The 22721-nt window shown below is 42.6% G+C and overlaps 1 protein-coding gene across 1 annotated transcript in view; it reads right to left on the bottom strand.

Annotated features, from left to right (window-relative positions):
- Nucleotides 1-209: 209 nt before the first annotated feature.
- fxyd6 (FXYD domain containing ion transport regulator 6) overlaps nucleotides 210-22721 on the bottom strand; it is a 71313-nt gene continuing 48801 nt past the window's right edge. Inside the window, exons 8-13 of the mRNA XM_059956746.1 lie at nucleotides 13718-13849; nucleotides 11407-11436; nucleotides 2314-2388; nucleotides 1747-1783; nucleotides 1617-1647; nucleotides 210-436 (exon numbers count right to left, since the gene is read on the bottom strand). Of these exons, the coding sequence (XP_059812729.1) occupies nucleotides 1623-1647; nucleotides 1747-1783; nucleotides 2314-2388; nucleotides 11407-11436; nucleotides 13718-13849 (299 nt within the window). The 3' untranslated portion in view covers nucleotides 210-436; nucleotides 1617-1622. The remainder of the gene's footprint in view (nucleotides 437-1616; nucleotides 1648-1746; nucleotides 1784-2313; nucleotides 2389-11406; nucleotides 11437-13717; nucleotides 13850-22721) is intronic.

Genomic DNA, 22721 nt, shown 5'->3' with positions numbered 1-22721 from the left:
TTGGGAATATTTAATGTTGGCTCCATCGCTCATTTCCACATAAAATTTGCCAAGAAGTTTTAATAATGAGTATTATAATCTTAGATACCCAAAATTTTTTTTTCAGTTTTTCCAGCCTCTGCTGGCTTGGTAGAGTGAACAAAATGCAGATTTAAAGTTGAACCGTGTTACAGTGTATTATATTCTATAACAAGGATAGGCCTTGTACATTAATTTTAGGTTATCATTTATTGCCCTTCCCACATATTAATGGAAGATTTTTTAACACCTTGATACAGGAAAGTACTGGCTGGTTCTCACATCTACTAACCATAGGATGGGTGCAGATAAGGGTTTTCTGTACAATTTGACCATCACAAACCATCCTTACAATAACATTTACTACAGATGTTTTGCAAGTGCGTTAAGGATCAATTGTCTTGCACAATGAACGTATCTGGAAAAAAAAAGAATAATTTTACATTAATTGAATCTGGAAGACAGTGAGTCCCCAGACTTTGCACTGGTGTCTCAGTTTAAAGCTCAAAAGCATGCAGTGCCCTCTGTAATTTTAACACTTTCAGCTATTACTGAAGCTGATCTTACATAATTCCAAAAGGAAATGAAAGGCATTTTTTACATAAATGTATAGTTTGATTATAATTTGTAATTGTGATAAATGAACTTCTAGATGATCAGCAAATGAAATGACTTGGTGGTTGACTGATTGTTAATTGATGAGAATTGATGTTGATTGATGTCTTCAAATTCATTTTTTGGGATCTGGATGTCACCGTCAAGACAATTATTGTCTACCCCTAGCCTTTGGGAAGGTGGCAGTGAGGAACCTCTTGAAGATTGTGGATATGTTTCTGAGCACCATATTGGGAAACACTCCCACCCATTGGAAAGAGAGCAATGGAGGGTAACCAAAGTGTGAACTGGGATGAATCAATTGAATTAAAACAGAACATAGAAGCAAAGATGGTCTTATAGAACAATATTTTTTAAAAGGTGTCTATATTGAGCTTTGCATATAGAGTAATGAGTTACAGTTTGCAGTGTCTATGGACTGAATAGAGCTGAGCCTATCAGCAGTACCACACACACAAAATGCTGGAGGAACTCAGCAGGTCCTGAAGCATCTATGGGGAGAAATGAACAGTTGATGTTTCAAGCCATGACTCTTCATCAGGACTGCCTGAAACATCGACTCTTTATTCCTTTGCATAGATGCTTCCTGATCTGAGGAGTTCCTCCAGCATTTTGTGGATTTCCAGCATCTGCAGGATTCTTTGGGCTTCTGAGCCTATCATCAGTCTTGAGGGAGTTTGAAGAGATATTCCGTGTTGATGTATGAGAGGCACTAACGATGTGGGGTTTCCAAGATACTGACAAACAAATGTTGCTTTTTCTGGCCCTGTCCATTTCTAGGTTTCTGTGTATTAAGAATATCTATTAGTGCTCAGTTTCACTGTCTGTGAGAGGCTATTGCTCAGGAGAGCTGGAGGGCTTCCATCTTCTGTTGAACACTGTTCATTGTATAATGCTTGCCATCATGTTTCTGGTCAGGTGCAGGTTAAGTACAAAGTTTCTGGGTGTAATTTGCAAGGAAGTTTTTCAGGAAGTGCACATACCAACTTCTAGATTTCATCTTCCTTCTGGGGCCTGAAAAGAATCATCACAAAGACATTGTCAGCAGTTGTTAACACAAGCAATTAGTGACCATTTTTAAGAACTGGGAGCAAGGTAATCTTTCAGTATTACCTCTGGTGAGCTTTGCCTCCACAACGAAATTTTCTGCCTACAGGAAAGAGAGAAAAGTGTTTGTGGAGATTGGGTACCTGTTCATTCAAACCTGAATTACCCGTTCATTCAAACCCTCCCTGCCCGAGTTACCTCAGGCATTCAGCTACAAATTTAGCAATGTGTCTCTCAAAAATGCTCACATGTCATAGAAAATGAAAGCACTATAATTTATTGACAATTTTCTTCTGTTAAGGGATCAGTGTGAATGTTGTTAACATTCCTGGGCATGTGAATATTTCATTTGGGTTTACGTGTAATGCTGCATTGTAGTGTTTAGTGTGTGTTGTATGAAGGGTCTTTGAGAGATTTGTAGAAATGGTCTGTGTTCAAGGAAGTGTGCAAGAGCTAAACACAACGATCTAGGTAAGTAACTTGGAAATATCTTTTAATCTCAACTAACATATCCTGGATTCAAACCTGTTGCAACAACAAGCTGTCAGTGATTTCACTGACTCTCGGACAGCCACTTGCACTTCCAATCTCAGAGCAGGGCTGGAGCTAGGGGTGTGAGGATTCTGAACTCACTCAGGATGATGGCTATCCCCACAAGAAATGCAGCCACAGCAAAGATCAGGCCCCCATTCCGAACCGTTTCATAATCTGCATGGAAAGGGAGAGAGAAAAAAAGTGTGAATTCATTTTAAAGGAATTGGCCGGGATGACCGGCTTCAGGTTTCACCAGGATGAATTTGATAAGAAGCTTTATGCGGAGTTAATGATGTGTGCTTTGATTAGAAGTTATGGGGAGTTTGAGGAGACTCCACCAAAGACCCTAGCAAATTTCTACAGATGTACCATGGAGAGCATTCTGACCGGTTGCGTTAACATCTATTGTGGTGGCTCCAACGTACAAGATCAATAAAAGCTGCAAGGGTTACAGACTCAGCCAGCTCCACCGTGGGCACAACTCTCCCCACTGTCGAGGACATCTTCAAAAGCTGATGCTTTTTGAGGAATCCACATTCAGGAATGTGGTATCCATCATGAAGGGTCCTTACCATTTGGGACATGTCCTCTTCTGAGAACTATCATCGGGGGGAGATACAGGAGTCTAAAGACACAAACTCAACATTTTAGGAACAATTTCTTACTGACTCAGATTTCTCAACAGTCCATAAACCCATGAACATTGCCTCATTATTTTGCTTTTATTTTGCACTTATTATTTGTCTTTTTATATATTATTTTTGTAACATAGTCATTTTCTATGTATTACACTGTACTGCTGCCACGTAGCAACAAATTTAACGACATACCTATGTCAGTGATGATAAACCTGGGTGTGATGGGTCAGCCTGCAAGTGTCACCACATATTCTGGTGCTAACATAGTATGCCCACAATGCTCGGCAGAACTATAGAGGAGACAACAACTGCAAAAGAAGCTCTTCCCTCTCCCCCATGCACATACATAATCCTCTAACCCCACTCCATATTCATCAGCATCCAGCCGTTCCGGATTCCGAAGCAGACAGGCAGACAGTAGGCCTTCAACTACCCCAACAAACTCGCAGAGATTCACAGACCCGGGACTCGGCCAACAGGTCTCGACTTCCAGACTTCCAATTTGACCCTTGGGCATTGAGAGGCAAGTTGAAGTTCAAGTTTATTGTCATTCAAAAGTTTATATGTATATCATGAAATGAATCAACATTCCTCCAGACCAGGGTGTGCAACACGGTACATAGAACTCAAACATATAACACAAATTTACTACTACAAATAAATTGCCAAATAATAAAATTGACACTTGGCATAAAGTGCATTTACAACATGTTTAAAAAGTAAACAGTGTAACACTGGCACTTTGTACATGATGAGATCCGGGTGTGGGCAGGGAGTTCAGTTGTCTTGCGGCCTGGGGGAAGAAGCTGTTTCCATCCTAACACAGCCCTTGTCCTAATGCTATGGTATCTCCTGCCTGATGGTAGAGGATCAAAGAGACTGTTGGACAGATGGGAGGGATCACTGACGATGCTAAGGGCCCTGTGTACACAGTGCTCCTGATAAATATCTCAGATGGGTGGAAGAGGGACCTTGATGATCCTCTCAGCGGTCCTCATAATCCTCTGCAGGGACTTGCAGTCAGATGCCTTGCAATTCCAGTAGAAGATGGTGATGCAGATAGACATGGAGACAGGCCCTTTGGTCCAATCAGGTCATCAAACACTCATTGTTATACAAATCATTGCTACCCCTCTCCTGCACACAAGGGGCAATTCACAGTGGCCCATGAACCTACCAATCAGCTCAGTTTTGGGATTTTGAGGGAACCCACATGGTTCCAGGGAGAAGGTGTAAATTAGCTACAGGCAGCATCAGAGGCCAGGATTGAACCCAGCTCTTCGCCACTGTGCACCTTTAAGTCATCCCCTGGGTGAGGCATTGCCATGAGTTGAGGAGGATATTATTACTTTTGACTTTGTGAATGTCCTTCCTTCTGGGAACCTGGTGCTATGATGGAGCACCGAGTCAAGAGCTTGCTTCTGGAGCCAGGCATAGGAACGATGTGAGAATCCGAATCAGGTTTATTATCACTGACATATGTTGTGAAATGTGTTGATTTGTAACAGCAGTACAGCGCAATACATAAAAATTACCAGTTACAATAAGAAATATTAAAAAATGAAAGCCTGAAGTGAGCTGGGTTCATGCACCATACAGAAATCTGATGGTGGAGGGGGAAGAAGCTATTCCTGAAATGTTGAGTGTGTTTTTAGTGACCTCTTCCTTCATGGTAGTAATGAGAAGAGGGCATGTCCTGGACGTTGAAGGTTTTTAATGATGGATGCTGCCTTTTTGAGACATCGCCTCGATGCTGGGGAGGCTCATGAGCATGATGGAGCTGGCTGAGTTTGCAACCTTCTGCAGCTTTTTCCGATCCTGTGCACTGAACCCTCCATATCAGACAGTGATGCAACCAGTCAGAATGCTCTCCACGGTATTATTACTAGAGTCTTTGGTGACATAGTGATTTGGTCCACCCACTGGCCCTGATGTGTCCTGATGCTAGAAGGGAAGCCTGTATTGCATTGTTTGTTGTACAGTTGGGTTTTGCAGAGGCAGCATCTGTGGTACTGTCCTCAGGCTCTTCCAGGTCCTCTGAGGGGATCTCTGCTGCTCTGTAGACTTTGAGCTCAGTGCCCTGCATAAGATTGGCCTTCAAACGTTCTTTTTATTGGCTTGAGATGGTGCAGCCTCCAGGTGCAGATATCAATGTCTGTAATGGCAGGGAGGTGGATCTCAAGATATGGAAGGTGATTCACTTTCTCCAGAGACACAGTATGAACTTCATTGAGCTGTTGTGGGATGGGGGACAGGTTTGTAGAGGACCTTTGTATGATGTTTAGTATAAGGTCCCGTGCCTCAGGATCAACAATGACTTGGAGCTTAACCCCAGATTTTGCTGTTGTTTTGTTGTGTTCCATGAAACATTCTACAAACGTTTGTGGGTACGCTATGTTGCCATTGGAATGTGTGGTGACACTTGTGGGCTGCCCCCAGCACATCGTCAGGTTGTGTCAGTTGTTAACACAAACAACACATTTCACTGTATGTTCCAAAGTACTTGTAATAAATAAACTTGAACCTGAATCTGAACCTGTGTACTGCAGCCAATGACCAGGATTATGCTGGTCTTTGTTTTGGAGTGGAGGTGACGTAGCTTGAGCAGTTTCCTATCTGGCCCGTGAACTGCCTCCATTCCAGCAGGGGTGTTTTTGGAGCTGAACACACTATTGTGGCGAAGAAGATGCAGAGAAATGTTGGAGCGATGACCTCATTCTTCACTGACACTGGATCTGTGGTGGGTTTATTGATTAGAAACAGTTTTCTTGTCATCGTGTAGTAGAGAATGGATTCAAATTTCTGAACAAGTTTTGATGCATTCAGATAACTGCTAGTTTTCTATAGGCTGGGATGTTCAAAGGATTTCAAAGCCAAAGGCTACTCCTCATCTTGATGCAATGATGACTTTAAGTCATTATCACCTGCTCAAGTCTGTGTGTACATTAGAGACACAACATTCAGAAAAACATAAAATAAACAAAATTATGCAAGAAAGAAGCAATTAGAACAGAAATATCCATTATAGCCAAAGTGGTCAAAGTGGTCTTGTCGTTGTTGTACTTTGATTAAATTAGATTAGATTGGCTTTATTTGTCACGTGTACATCCAAACAAACAGTGAAATGCATCGTTTGCGTCAACGACCAACACAGTCCATCGCATGCCCACTATGTACCAACCCTGACCCATACGTCTTTGGAATGATGGAGGAAACTGGAGCACCTGAAGAAAATCAATGTGATCACGGGGAGACTATGCAGACTCTTTTACAGACAGTGGTGGGAATTAACGTAACCTCTGAATGAATTTGCTACACTATGCTCCACCTTTAAATATCATGCATGATAGTGGAAATTATGGAAGATGGAAGTTGGACCATACAGTAGATCCAGCAGAAGGTGATCGAAGTACAAATGCATTGGGTGTATCAAGCACAGAGCTGACTAAAGTCAGTGTTCTTGCAACAGGCACCTGTGCATTGCTGATGAAGTTGGGTGTACTGCTCCCAGTGAGCTGGTGCACATATCCCCCAGAACTCATAATCACTTAACTACTCTATCACCTCACACAGCAACTTTGAGGGATTCCTGTACGTGGACCCCAAGATTGTTCTGTTCCTGCACACTGCTAAGAATCTTGCCTTCAACCCTCTCTCTGCTCTGCCTTCAAGTTTGACCTTTCAAAGTATGTCAGTTCACCCTAACGCAGACACCCAGGAGGGAGATGTTAGAATTGGTCCGGTCCACCAGAGTGCTGGTTCCCCACCCCCCCCCCCACCCAGTGTTTGCTCAGCAGAAGACGATGTAGTGTGTTCAACTGCAAACTGCTGCAACATTCATGGACTCAGGGAGTTGGTCTATTTCTTTGTGTGGCTGTACTTTACTGCTGTCTTATGTGCTGTGTGTGACTGTTACTATGGCTTGCACCTTGACCCGGAAGTAATGCTGTTCCGTTTGGCTGTATTCAAGGGTATTCGTGTATGGTTGAATGACAATTAAACTTCAACTTGAACTTTTTTGGATTAAACTCCATCTACCCCTTTTTAGCCTAACTCTGTATCCTGTCAATGTTCTGTTGTAACCCATGACAACCTTCAACACTATATACAATATCACTAAACTTTGTGTCATCTGCAAACATACTAACTCACCCTTCCACTTCCTCATCCAAGTCATTTATAAAATATCACAAAGAGCAGGGGTCCCAGAACAGATCCCTGTGGAACACCACTGGTCATGGATGTCCAGAATATGCTCCATCTACTACCACCCTCTGTCTTCTGAGGGTCAACCAGGTTTCCTTAGATCCTATGCCTTCTGACTTCCTGAATGAGCTTACCATGGACAAACTTGTCAACTGCCTTACTAAAATTCATATACACCACACCCACCACTCTACCTTCATCAATTTGTTTTGTCACCTCCTCAAAGAATTCAATCAGGCTTGTAAGGCACAACCTGCCTCTCACAAAGCAATGTTGACTATTCCTAATCAAACTATGCTTCTCCAAATGCTCATAAATCCTGACTCTAAGAATTCTCTCCAATACTTTGCCCACCAATGATGTAAGACTCACTGGTCTATGATTCCCAGGACTATCCCTCTTACATTTCTTGAACAAAGGAAGAGCATTTGTCATTTTCCAATCTTCTGTTACTTCTGTGCCCGATTAGAATACAGAGATCATGGCCAAAGGTGCAGCAATTTCTTCCCTCTCTCCCACAGTAACCTGGGTATACCTCATCCATTCCCAGGGACTTAACCATCCTAATGATTTTCAAAAGTTCCAGCACATCCTCTTTCTTAACATTGACATGTTCAAGCATATCAGCCAGTTTAACGTGGTCCTCACATTCATCAAGGTCCCTGTCACTGGTGAAAACTGGAGCAAATTCTTCATTAAGGACCTCTCCTACCTCCTCCAACTCCAGGTGCATATTTCCTCTTCTACCCCTGATCAGTCCTACCTTCACTCTAGTGATCCTCCTGTTCTTCACGTATCTTAACTGATGGTTTTTGTTTACCAAGGGAGAATGGCTTCTGTGTTGGACTAGATATTTATGTAACTGATTTTTGTACTTTAGCTCATGTCTTTAAAATTATATTAAAACTACACTCCTCTTAAGTGCTGGTTCTTGCTAACCTGAAGGCACTGACTCATAGTTGCTTGGTAACAGCAGGCAATAAAGGGGTGGTAGCCACCTTGTTTTCAAGGTCATGAATCCCCGTCAGTGATCTGAGCACATTTTTCATCAGTCCGGAGGGGATATGAAACCTTTCAGCACTGCCTTGCTGTGTGTCTGGGAAGGAAGTCACTGAGAAAGTCGCTCTGTGGAATGCTTCCATGTGACAAGGTTTACCCTGCAGCTGCTCAGCATCTCGTGGTGCCAGGCCATGGCTGGGTGGGCAGAAGGGGTTGGGGTTTGTTTGGTAGGTGGGATTCGGGTGGGGGAGGCGGGGAGTTGACCGTGAAGGGATTTATTTCAGATTCCCAGTCTTTTTCTCCTGTTGAAAGACCATTGCTTTACTCTGTAGTAGAAGTGTTTGAGAATGGGGCCACATCCTGAATTCTAAGAATACTGAACCACACGGCCACACGTTGCCCTGTCGTGCAAATAAAACGGATGACCTCTAATCCTACATGTAGGTCTGTAAGCTGTTCTTGAGACATTACAATACATGCTGGGTTTTTAATCAGCTTATGGTTGCCTTGGTTACAATTCTACATGGCTCTCAGCTCCTGATTAGACCTAGTTTTCCTTCTTTCCCTTGGGGCTCATGGCAACTGTGCTCACCACCACCCTGAATTAAGAGGACAGCCTTGCAAATATTGTCGGAGACGGTATCTTTCCAAATATTGACCCACTGGTCACCGGATGTCCAGGACTCAGCTTATTTCTCTCACGTGGTTGAAGCACTTTTAGAAAAGCATTAAATAAAAACTGAAAAAGGTTGAAACACTGCAGGAGAGCACAAATCAAACAATCGGGAAATTTTGTAGGTTTGGTAATTTTCTTTTCCAATTCTCAATGATTGTCAATCTTCAAGAATAATTTAGCAGTCTCTGGGAATTAATGATTAATCTTCACATACAGCTATGGGTAAAAACTGGCAGAAGATCAGACGGAGTTAAAAATGTACTCTTTATTTTCTTTGAAGATTACAAAAGGCCACTGTAACCAGGCAGGATATTTGAGTGAGAAAATTGTGTTACTGAACCACCAGGAATTAGATCAACTAGAGCTGGCAACCTGGTTTCAGGCACTGGATTCTGAAGTAGTATTCCAAGGGAAGGTTATCCACTAAAACATTCATTCTTATTTCCTTCCCCATAAATGCTGACTGACCTGTAGAGAATCTCCTGCATTTCTTTTACCATATCAGGAATTACTCCTTCTCCACTAATGCATTCTTGACCCCACATAATCTATTAATCACTGTGTGAAACTCTGAGGAATTGCCTTTTGTGAAAAAGCAACAACTACTTGTAATTTTTGTGATGGGCGGAACTGGAGTTGTTCGTGTAACATTTTACCGTGGCAGCAATCGCGGTTGGGGTTCAATCCCCACTGCTGTCTATAAGGATTTTGTACGTTCTTCCTGTGTGACCGCTTGGTTTCCTCCCACTGTCCAGACGTGTACAAGTTAGTGGGCATGCTATGTTGGTGCCAGATGCATGTCGACACTTTTGGGCTGCCCCCAGCACATCCCCGGATTGTGTTAGTTGTTAACGTAGATGCCACATTTCACTGAACGTGTCAATATTTTGATGTACGTGTGATAAATAAAGCTAACCTTTCTCTTCTGACATTTCAGCCAGTACAGGACCAATCCATTGAAATTTATGCAAAGCAAGACTGATTCCTAGAATGTGTGGATTTTACTGCTGGCAAAAGAATGAACAAGCTTGCGTTCTACCTTTGGAGGTTTTGTCCTCTTTGAGTGGTGATTTGATTGATACATACAAGATTTTGAGAGGTCTTGACAGGAGGAATGAGGAGAAGATATTTCTTTTTCTCAGAGAGTCTAGGAGTAGGGGGTCAATGTTCAGAAACAGAGGTGAAATATTTTCCTCTCAGGTGGTTGTAAATTTGGAACTCTCTTCCTCAAAGTGCAGTAGGAGTTGAATCTTTGAATATCTTTAGGTCAGAGATTCGCAGAGGGGTGAAACTGGGAATGTAATGCTGAGGTTCCACAATCTTAGTGGATAGTGGAGAGAGTGGTCTCCACTATAATAAGACATAGGAGCAGAATTAGGTCAATAGATCCATTGAGTTTACCCCGCCATTCCATCGTGGCTGATTTATTAATCCTCTCAACCCCATTTTACTGCCTTCTCCCCATGACCTTTGACACCCTGACCAACTAAGAATCTTTCACTCTCCACTTTAAATATACCCAATGACTTGTCTGCCACAGTTGTCTGTGTCAATGAATTTCCCAGATTCACCACCCTCCGGCTAAAGAAATTGCTCCTCATCACTGTTTGAAATGGATGTCCTTGTATAAAAGCAAGGATATGATGTTGAGACACTGGAGAGGCCTCACTTGGAGTGTTGTGAGCAGGTTCAGGGCCCTTTATCTTAGAAAGGATGTGCTGAAACTGGAGAGGGTTCAAAGGAGGTTCATGAAAATAATTCCAGGATTGAATAGCTTGTCATATGAAGAGCTCTTTGCTTGTATTTGCTGGAATTCAGAGGAATAAGTGGTGACCTCATGAAACATATGGAATGGTGAAAGGCCTTGAAAGAGTGGATGTGGAGAGGATGTTTCCAGTGGTGGGATGATCTAAGACCAGAGGACACAGCCTCAGAATAGAGGGATTTAAGTTAGAATGGAGACGAGGAATTTCTTTAGCCAGAGTGGTGAATCTGTGGAATTCTTTGCCACAGGCTGCTGTGGAGGCCAAGTCTTTATGTATAGTTAAGGCAGAGGTTGATAGACTTTTGATTGGTCAGGGCATGAAGGGATATGGGGGGAAGGCAGGAGATTGGGACCGAGAGGAAAATGGGATCAGCCGTGAGGAAATGGCAAAGCAGACTCGATGGGCCAAATGGCCTAATTCTGCTCCTATATCTCATGGTCTTATGGCCTTATTCTGAGGTTGTGCCCTCTGGTCTTAGACTCTCCCAATATTGGAATCATTCTCTCTATGTCCACCTTTTCCATGTCTTTCAATATTTGGTAAGGTTCAATGAGATCCCCCCCTCATTCTTCAAAACTCCAGTGAGTACAGGCACAGAGCCAATAAAAGTTCTTCATACATTAAACCTTTTATTTCTGGGAGTTCTGGTATTGCATACAGTTCTGATATTGGATCTGTCAAAATCGGTGATGAAATTGCAATTCTTTCTCTGGCTCATAAGCTGAGAGCTTATTATTATAACTAATACCGACACACATAAGGATCAGCTGGATCAGCAGGTGAGGGAGGAAGGACACAAGGATGCCAGAATGGGTGAGGTGAAGGAGGGTGGAAGGAGTATGAACAGCTGTGTAGACAAGTTGGGTCAATGGCCCATTCCCCTAATTATTAGATCAACGTAACTCACCATATGTAAAGCGAGCTTCGGATAAATCAGCTGCAACAGAGAAGAAAGGGATGTCTGTGAGACCATTACCTGATAAAGGAGAGCGCTCCCACCATGTTCCAAGCCGTTTCCTTCTCACTCATCCTTTCCTATGAGTTCACACTATGCATTCCTGTCCATTTAATATATTTTCCTTTCCAGTGAACACATCCTCACTGAGAGGATGTAACAGGTGGGCGATTGGGTAAACTACTAACCTTGCACCCTACACATTTCCTCAGAGTCACAAGCCTAGATATTTCAAACAACAAATCTAACCCCTTTGTCCTCATTGTCTGTTCAGTCTGACTTTGGAACTCATCCAGATCTCCTCCTGGCCGCTATTTAATTTACTTAATGAGCTTTTAAGTAACTCATTCATCTTTGGTTTGCTGGTATACCTCTGTGGTTAATGGTGGGTGTGAAATAGGGCATCACGTATGCAAATTAAAAATGTTACTCGGTCCAAGTGTGTCTGGATTTTTTATCGCTCATTCAGGAAAGCATTCTGTGCTTTGAACAGCAGAACTCAACTGAGAAGACCCAATGGCTCGGCATCTGTCTCATCAGAGGATGTTCGCTGTGCACACTGGGCCTCTGGTTATTCAGTCACACCACAAACCCAGTTCATTCACCAGGGGTTCCTTCTCCTGTGCTGACCAGGGTCCTCACTCCCATACTTCCTTTAAACTTTCCAGGTTCAGCAGGAATTTATTATACTACTTTGTGACATCTAAAAAAGTGAATTAAAGGTATGTTAAGGTATTAATATATATGAATTGTAATGTATATTTATAATAATTAATACAGTATCTATTTTAAGGAGAGTGTAAGGCAAGAGAGAGTGGTTGGGAGGTTTGAGCTGGGATTGAGGGGTATAGATAGAGTAAATGCAAGCAGACTTTTTTCACTGAGGGTGGGTGAGAATAGAACTAGAGGTCGTGGGTTAAGGGTGAAAGGTGAAATACTTAAGGTGAACCTGAGGTGGAACTTTTTCTACTCAGGGGGTGTTGAGAGTGTGGAATGAGCTGCCAATGGAAGTGAGGGATATGGGTTTAATTTCAACATTTAAGAGAAATTTGAATAAGTACATGGATGGGAGGGGTAAGGAAGGGCTATGGTCCAGTTGCAGGTCGATGGGACGAGGCAGAATAAGAGCTTAGTACAGACAAGATGGGCAGAAGGGCCTCTTTCTGTGCTGTAGTGCTCTATGACTCAATGGTGTAATGGAGACATTCAGGGATGAGTGAGAGGCCAGAACTAGTCAGAGGGTTGTTTCACAGATTTGGAGCTAGTTCATTGCTTCTGTCCTCACCAGCCATCCATGGTTATAGTTAAGAGCCTCACCTTACCAAGGACTTAAAAATATCCAATTTTATTCCAGCTAGACTTTCTACTGTCATTGATTGGCCAATTTTAAGCTGCCTTACTTTTACAGCGATTGTTTATTTTGGAGGCTTTTTGATGCATGGAGTATATTGCAGCTCCCATCTGTCCTATTCTGTTGCACTTCCCCGTTACCCTTCAGATTATTGTCTCTCCACTGTCTGTCCAGCTTCTTTTTCAAAGCACTGATTGATTTTGTTGCTGGCATTAAATTCCAGATCAAAACTGTCTGAGTATAAAAAGATGTTCTTCCCATCCGCTTGGTATCTTCCGACCAGAATTGTAAATGTGTCCTCACTTGATGAGGGAGCTGCTTCCTACCTTTTCTAAACCACTCCAAATCCTCGTGCCTTTTGTACCTGACGGAGAACAATCTTAATCCCCCCCAGTCAGACCTCGTAACTGAACCCCCTCATCCCTGGAATCTTTCTAGTGTATCTGTTCTGCAATCTCTGTTGGATCTTCGTGTCCTTTCTACGGTGTGTTGATCAGATTTGGAAGCAACATGCACTTTGTGATCTAAGTGTTTTGCGCAGAAACGAATGCCTCCTAGTTTTTGAATTCCATGCCTATGTTTATAAAGCCGAAGATCCCACTTGCTTTGCCAACCACTTTGTTACCAAGTCATGCCAGTTTCTTCGCTCATATAAGCTGAGATCCTTAAGTTCCTGTGCTCCCCATGAAATAGTAACAGTCCCTGTCTTTTGGATGTACAATATCTACTTTAATCTTTCTTTTTGTTGCCATCTGTAGCCCAGATGCTGAGGCTTGTCTTGCCTCCCACCTTTGTGAGGAACAGTTCTCACCCCTCCTTGCCTGAGTGCTGGAAAACAATCTGCATTTTATTCAATTAAATCCAGATTTCTAACTGATTTATCTACCAACAAATAAAGATGTGTGTACTCACCGTGAGTCATGGTTCTGGAGTGGTGTGTGAGCGAGGGAGAAAGCCAGCAAGTAACTGTGGCAGTGGGTGCTCTGACTATAACCGGGCCGGCGTAAGACAACAATAAATTAAACATTAATGGGCTGGGTAATGTTCATCCCAGTCACACGGCAGCTGTTAAAGCGATGTACGTGTTGGAGAATCCAGTCACATGAAAAATCTGCCCAAGTTGCTATGTTGCTACAGGGACAGAAATCGCAGCAGTCGAATAATTAAACTCCTGCCTGTAGTTTCCAGCAAGTATCCAGTCTGGTCAGGAGTGGGTGTTATTGTTCAGAAATCCTTGCTGTTGTTTTACTGTCCCACTCCCCATCACCTGTGACACACACCCCACCTCAACATTTTTTATTATTTCTGGTTTCTTAAAATGTAGAGGCCAGGCACAATTTATCCTATCCATTAGGGTCGGGTGGGCTGGGCAATCAACGTGCTTTAGGTCTGAGCCAAGGCAGTAAGCGTGATTGTGGGAGCCATCGAAACTGAATCTAATATTATCTTCACTCAATACCCACCCAGGTAAACATGGCGACACAAGAAACTGCAGCTGCTGGAGTCTGGAGCAACAGGTGATGTTGGGGGGTGGTGGGGAAGGACCTTTTGGTGGAAGCCCTGCATCGGTGACCGATGCTACTTGACCCGTTGAGGTCCTCCAGCAGACTGTAACTCCAGATCTGTGGTCCCTTGTGTCTCGGTCAGTAATGAGTGTAGTATTGTCTTCAGCCAGCAACCATCCAGTCAAACTCGCAGGTGGAATACAATGCAGGGAAGTGTATGGTCATGCACATTGGTACCAGGAGTAAAGGTGTAGACTATTTTCAAGAGTCAGGTACATTTATTATCAAAGAATGCATAAATTATACAGCCTTGAGATTTGCTTGCTCACAGCAAGAAAGCCACAAAGCAAGAATCCAAAAGAACCCAATTAAAGCAAAATCAACAGCTGAGAAAGAAAGAACGCAAGAGAAAGAAAAAAAAACACAAAACATGCAAACAATTGAAGCAAATGACAGCATTCTGAGCCAAAATTTTTAAATGGGGAGAGAATTCAAAACTCGCACATTGAGTTAGTGGTGAGGAAGGCAAATGCAATGTTCGCATTCATTCTAAAAGAACTAGAATATAAGAGCAAGGATGTGATGCTGAGGCTTTATAAGGCACTGGTCGGATCACATTTGATGTATTGTGAGCAGTTTTGGGCTCCTTATCTAAGAAAAGGATGTGCTGGCATTGGAGAGAGTCCAGAGGAGGTTCACGAGAATGATTCCAGGAATGAAAGGGTTAACATATGAGGAGTGTTTGATAGCTCTGGGCCTCTACTCACTGCAGTTTAGAAGAATGAGGGGGGATTTCATTGTATCCTATTGAATATTGGAAGGTCTGGATGAAGTGGATGTAGAGAGGATATTTCTTACAGTGGGAGAGTCTCAGACCAGAGGGCACAGCCTCAGAATTGAAAGGCATCCATTTAGAACCTAAATGAGGAAAAATTTCTTTAATTAGATTGTGGTGAATCTGTGGAATTCATTGGTACAGACAGCTGTGGATGCCGGGTCAGTGGTTGTATTGGAGGCGGAGGTTAATATGTTCTCGATTGATCAGGGTGTCAAAGGTTATGGGGAGAAGGCGGGCCAATGGGGTTGAGAGACATAATAAATCAACCATGATAGAATGGCAGCGGGCCAAATGGCCTAACTCTGCTCTTTATGGTGTTACGGAGAGGGGTATGGAGGGCTATGGTCCAGGGTGCGGGTCAGACAGGATGTGCCGAATGGCCTGTTTCTATGCTGTAATTTTCTATGTCTCTATATCCACATGAAATGAGATAAAGCAGAAAGCGAGGACGATCTTGTAGAGCGAATGGTCTGTTTCTGTGCTTTAGAGTTCTTTGACATAATTCAGTCTTTGACTTTTGTTATCACTGTATTTTCCTGTACCTCCACAAGTATGTTACTGAGCTCAGGGAACGTTGAGGTTCAGGCACATACCTCACACGCAGATCGGGAAAACCGAATCTCTGTCCTGCTTGCAGACCGGCAACACCACAGATTTAAGGGCAGAGAGTAGACGCAGTACCTCACAGCTCCAGGAACCCTGGGTTCTGTCTGTGCAGAGTTTGCACACTCTCCTTGTGTCAGCGTGAGATTCCCCGGGTGCTCTGGTTTCATAGATATGTGGGTTGGTAGGATAATTACCCCTCTACGTGTATGGTTGAACGTTAGACTGTGGGGAGAGTTGAAGGGAATCTGGGATTATAAATCAGGATTGTATGGAATTCGTGTAACTGGCTAGAGGATAGCAGATGTGAACTCTGTGGGCTGAAAGGCCTGATTCTACACTGTATTTATATCTTTTACCATGGGTGTTTTTGAAGCCCTTTGTGGTCCGTAACCTCCTCACAAACTCTATTGCGTTTCTTTATTTTTCTACCAACACCTGCAAGAAAATAAATCTCAAGGTAGTATATGGTGATGTATACATAGTGTACTTTGAACTTTGAGTTGAGAATACGAGAGGAGAACAGCACCTCTGGAAAAGGGTGAGAGGGGTGATTAGTTCAGGAGTTACCCCAGAAACTCTTCTTGAGAGGGTATAACTATCAGATAGCTGAAGTAAAGGTGGGATGTCAGAGTCAGGTATTTTACACAGAGAATGGTGGGTACTTTGACCACTCTGCCAGGGGTTGTGGTAGGGACATGAGGCCTCGAGAGATGAAAGAAAAATCGAGGGCTATGTGGGATTGATCTTGCTGTAGGTTAAAAGATTGGCACGACATTGTTGGGTAAATTTTGTGGGTCTTGTGATTTGTTGTTCCTGTGGTGGATAAATTGTCAAGTGTCAACCCCTAACTCTGTTGTTGTTGGTGATGTGAGTTACTCAGGAGGTCACAACAACAGAGTAAATGTTACATGGCACTTGGTTTTCACGGTGCACATGTGTTAAGGCAGCAGAGTGCCAACACTCTTAAAGCTGCTGCCTCACAGCACCAGAGAGCTAGGCTCAATCTTGAGTTCTGATGCTGTCCATGTGGAGTTTGCATGCTCTTCCTGTGACCTCGACAGTTTCTTCTGGGTGCTCCAGTTTCCTCCCACATCCTAAAGGTGAGCAGGTTGGTAAGTTAATTGAAAAGTTGCCCCTGGTGTTTTCGTGAGTGGTAGAAACTGGAAGTGAGGAGAATAAAATGGGTTAAATTGTGTTTGAGTGTTGGCATGATGTCACTGGGCCAAAGGGCCTATGGCAAAGGCCTGTGATGCTCTGATTCCATGGCACAGCACTGAAAAGTGGGTCCAATGGATGGGAAAAAATCATGATTCCTTGATAAGAGTGCATTCTCCATATTCTCAAGATCCTATCTAATTGAATGCTGAAGATTTAAATAACTAATTAGTCATGCTTGGTGCACAGTCCATTTCAATCTGCTCCGTGATTGTGACTTGTTTGCTTAATTGAGATGTCTGAACTTCATTGATTGACTGTTCCCCACCATGGTGATCCTTATCTCTCCACACAGTCTCCTTCAGTCCAGGCATCCCTTGTCCACAGTACACTCACCCCCCCCCCTCCCCACAAACTTCATCTCTTTGCAAAGTTCTGTTTCTTTTACTTCATTTGCATCTTACGTGAAGCATCTGACCAGTTTCAATTATCTGCTGATTCCAGGGATAACATCAACAAGGACACATGTTTGAGGCAGAACTAGTTTCCAAAGCTGGAAAAAAATAAAGACAGGAGTTGTTGTATGGTGACAGTGGGTCAGAGGGGCAGCACAGTAGCCTAGAAGTTAGCGCAATGCTTTACAGTACCAGGGACCCAGGTTCAATTCCTGCCGCTGCCTGTCAGGAGTTTGTATGTTCTTGTTCTGACCACGTGGGTTTCCTCCAGGTGCTCCAGTTTCTTCCCACAGTCCAAAGGTATACCAGTTGGTAGGTAGTCTGTATGTTCTCCTTGTGACCACGTGGGTTTTCTCTGGGTGCTCTGGATTCCTCCCACAGTCCAAAGACGTACTGGTTGGTAGGTTGATTGGTCATTGTAAATTGTCCTATAATTAGGCTAGGATTAATTTGGGGGATTGCTGGGCGGCGTGATGCAAAGGGCCTATTCCACGCTGAATCTCAATCAATAAATAAATATAATAAAAATTTAATCAACATTTAGAGCTGGAAAATTCAGTTTCATGTTTGACATAGAGCAGATTGGTGATTCATTCTCCCTCTGGTCTCAATAAGCTGTTCTGAACTGCTGAGAGAGCGAGTCCACAGTGATTGTTCAAACAATTGAGTATTTGATTGGATTTTTGGGACAATTCTGACAAATACAACAAATAACCCTCAACTAAGATGGCTGGAATGTGGTTTCAGATGGAGTGCAGAGCTCCACTGTCACTCTCCAGTGAATTGGGGTGTTGATTCTATTCAGCACAGTGACCAGCTGTGTTGAATCTATTAACCTAGATCTCTTTAAACTTCACTCTTTCATTGTCAGACACTATTAACTGATTTCAGCTCATTCACCTTTGCTTTATGGTTAGGGGTAGTGAGTTGTGGGCATTGTACGATGGTGTAGGAAACATGGTGACACTTGTGGGCTGCTCCCGGCATCAACCTTGCTGATTTGATTTGTCACAAATGACACCTTTTACTTTATATTTTGATGTACACATGACAAAAATAATCCTTTCTTTTTCAGAGAAAGATGTTTGTATATGTTAGATTTTATTTATTGAGGTGCTGGACAATATTCAGTTTGCTTAGAAATTCTATTTCATATAATTGTCTTTTTTTTTCAGTTTCATGCCATTGAAAATCAATTTAACCTTGAACACAATACACTGGCGGCTGTTTCTGGGTCAACTCCAATCCTTTTCTTTAGCTTGCGAGTCATCCTTGCAATGCTGATATGATTTCCATGTTAAAGCCATATATAATGGCATTATTTCTGGTATGTTACTCCTTTTGCAAGGTTGCAGGAGAGTTTGACCATGTGGTCTGAGGAAGCCCATGGTAGGGAACCTCTGGAAGAATGATCCCATAAGACTGACTTGGGGGAACTTCAGTACTTAAATTGGAAACTGTTCAAAATCAGCATTCCCAACAATATCCATAAGCTTCAGTCCCTTCCCCACATTACTCCCTCAAGCTGTGCTTCCAACACCCCATTCCTGATGCCAGTGCTCTATCTCCCTCTTTCACAACAATGCCAATTTCCCTGATTTTTTCATTGTTTTTCCCAGTCCCTCAAGTCCTGTACTGCTGACCAGTCTCCCTCCCCCTTGTCTCCATATCTGTCGGCATCCATGCACATTCACGTGACACTACTTGTCCCAGCAGCCACCCATCCTGTGACTGGCCTCCCAAGCTCAGCTCAGAAGAATATTTGGGGTTGTATGTTTTTGAGGCCTTGGTCACAAGTGAATTTTGTTCTACAGACAACAGTGATAAAGCAGTTAGCGTAGTGCTTTACATCATCGGCTGGAAGATTGGGGTTCCATTCCACCTGCTGTCTGTAAGGAGTTTGTACATTCTCCCTGTGACCGTGTGGGCTTCCTCTGGATGCTCCGGTTTCCTTCCACATTCCAAAGAGGTACAGGTTATGGTTAGTGAATTGTGGGCATGCTATGTTGGCACCAGAAGCAACACTTGCGGGCTGCCCCCAGCACATCCTTGGACTGTGTTGGTCATTGATGCAAATGACACATTTCACTCTATGATTCGATGTACATATGACAAGTAAAGCTAATCATCTTTCAATAAAAATGGCTGTTGATCTAATGCATTGCCACCATTCCAATGTGCCCTTTAGGTTGCACTGAAAATTCCAGACACACAGGACAATTGAGTTAGTTCCTGGCTATCCCCACAGATTTATTTTCCTTTTCACCTTCTATAATCCGGTTAGCATTTATTCACAAATTTAACCCATTTACCTCAAACATTTTATTCAGATAGTTAAAGCATATTGATACTCATTCAGATTTATAGAGTTGTATAACACAGAAACAAGCCCTTCAGCCCATCATGTTCATACTCCCTGTGGTATCTCCTTCCATTAAGCTCACTAACCCACATTAGGTCTATAGCCAACGGTACCTTGGCAACCATTTATCTAAAGGATTCTTTACTGTTATGGGAGTATCTGCCTCCACGACCTCTTCAGTCAGCATATTTCAGTTTCCAACCAACCTCTGATTCCTCTAAAGCTCCAAACTTGTGTCCTCCTGTCCTAAATACCCTCACTCTGGGTATCTAGCCAAACTGAAACAGAATTCAGAGAGACCAAGCAAATGAAACTGTTAAGAGTTAGTTGTGCTGATATCTTGTATGCATTAAAACTACATTAAGACTCAGCTGTGATAACATATTGAACGTACTTCAGTGAACAATAAATCAGAGGAAGGCTATGCCTGTTGCATCTTTAATAACATTGAGATGTCCCTAAGTGCTTTACAACCAATGACATTTTTAAAACTGTAATCACCAGCAGCAGGTAGATAATGCAATGGTCAATTTGTGGATAACATGATCCCAGAAATAGGATGAGGAAAAGATGACCTGTTTTAGGGATAAATATTGGCCAGAGCCATTATGGAAGAAGTCTCTCACCCCCTACAATATATTGGCAAATAGGATCTCTGATGTCAAAAGAGCTTCAGTGTAATGCTCCATCTGAACACATCTTCCACTAGGGTATTAAACAATCATATCTTCCAACAGGGTATTAAAATAGTCCCTAAACTTTTTGTGTTTTGTTTGTCAAGGTGCTCTTTTTAACAAAATATAAGACATTTTCAACCACTTGATATAAACACAAAAGCAACAGATGATCTTCCAGAGATGGTCAGTCTTACAATTTGACCCTCTGAAAGCTAACTAGTTGGACTTCTCCTAAAACCATTCATGGAACTGCACCTGGAATAATGGAACAAGTACTGACACAACAATGGCTGTAACCAGTACTTAGTCTACACACTTGGGAGAGTTTTCCTTGGCTTTACTAGATTAATGTTTCTATGATCTTCATTGTAAAATTAAACCTTTGATTTGGGCAGCTCATATTGGAACATAACCTAAGACCAAATCTTAAGACCATAAGGTATAGGAGCACAATTAGAACATTTGGTCCATTGAGTCTGCTCAGCCATTTAATCATGACTGATAGATTTTCCCTCTCAACCCCAATCTCCTGCCTTCTCCCCATATCCCTTCATGCCCTGACTAATCAAGGATCTATCAACCTTTGCCTCAAATATACGTAAAGACCTGGCCTCCACAGCTGCCCGAGTCAATGAGTTTCACAGATTTACCACTCTCTGGCTAAAGAAATCCCACCTTATCTTCGTTCTGAAAGGACACCTCTCTATTCTGAGGCTGTGTCCTCTGGTTATAGACTCTCCCACCACAGGAATCACCCTCTCCACATCCACTCTATCAAGGTCTTTCAACATTCGATAGGTTTCAATGAGGTCACCCCTCATTCTTCTGAATTCCAGTGAGTAAAGGCCCTATATCTTCTTAAGAAAATACAGATTTCTATGATTTAATTTGAGCTAAACAGAACAAGCAACTGATTATTTGTCAGTTTTGGTAACTCCTTTTTATTTTTCAAGGTATCATTGGCAATCTTTTCAATTCTATTTTACAATTGTCCTTTCTCACACCAGCTCAACTGCGAGTGAAGGTCACTGAATAACAGCACACACAGACACAGTGACCAATTCACATTGAGATTAAATACACTCTATTTAACACAGAGACATCACTGCAACACCACCATATTGTGGAAGGGATGGAGGAATGCTGAGCCCCACCCTACTCATATTTACCCAAATGCACTCATGTTTATATACAAACACACACACATACACAAATGCACCCACTCACAGTTATGGAAGTACAATCTGACAGGACTGGAAAATATCAACCTAAACACAATTGCTATTAATTACCCAACACAACTGCACATTTTGAGGATGACCAGCACACAGTAAAATGCGATGATCTACGGTACAGCACAAGGTTCATACATCAGTTACTGATATCGGTATTCGTACATTTTAATTCAAGAACCGTGTAGTGAACTGAGCAAAGCTTCCAGTCTCCGAGTTGTTAGGAGCAAAGCCGTGGGTCTTCAAAGACCTGTCCAAGAAGTAACCATTTCATAGCCTTTGGGTCTCTGATTAGCTTATCCCTGTTACAAAAAAGCAGAGATCTAAGATATTTAAAGTAATTACATGCTGGGAGTTACTTTTGCAAATTACTTTTTCTCTCTCATTCTCCTTCTGATTTGGTTCCCACGGAAATGACTTCTCTGTCTTTGCAAATTCAATCCAACTGATTGCTGGAAACCCTCCATTAGTATACCATGTGACAGAACAGAATCAGAGGTTTGGGAGCTTATTTTGCTGCACCCCATCGTGGACATATTTTCTATCCTATACTCCATTCGCCAATTATAAACGCTGAGTGAAATAGCGTTTTTATATCTGTTAATCTCCTTTTAACTTTGCCTCACCCCCCCAATTTGAAATCTAAGACTATATATGGACAATACAATACTGAACGAAAAGGCATAAATTTCTGCCTACAAAGTCCTTGTCATCATGTAGTCAAGCATAGTTTAATATGGGTAGAAACATGATCTCTCCCTCTTGTTCCCCCTCCCCATATATATCTCAATCACTATGGGTTCATAATAATGTTTAATTCCATCCGTCCCCAGGAACAACCTTCTCAAATTTGGCTACCCTAGAAATTCACCTCCATCTGTTCCCTACTTCGTGGTGGCAGGCGTGTCATGATCAGCTCATCTCCAGTAAGCTTCCCACTGGAGTGAAGCTGCTCTACATTTGACCTGTGTTTACCCCACCCCAAGGGTAGTCATAGCCGAAGGGTGGTAGTGGGGACGAGCTCCCACTGCTGAACAGATGCTCTTCATGGCGTGCGTCTCAAACAGCCTCTGACAACCAAGTCCA

This window comes from Hypanus sabinus, chromosome X2, assembly GCF_030144855.1.
Source record: "Hypanus sabinus isolate sHypSab1 chromosome X2, sHypSab1.hap1, whole genome shotgun sequence".
Lineage (NCBI taxonomy): Eukaryota > Metazoa > Chordata > Chondrichthyes > Myliobatiformes > Dasyatidae > Hypanus > Hypanus sabinus.
This window is presented reverse-complemented; position numbering and strand designations above follow the sequence as displayed.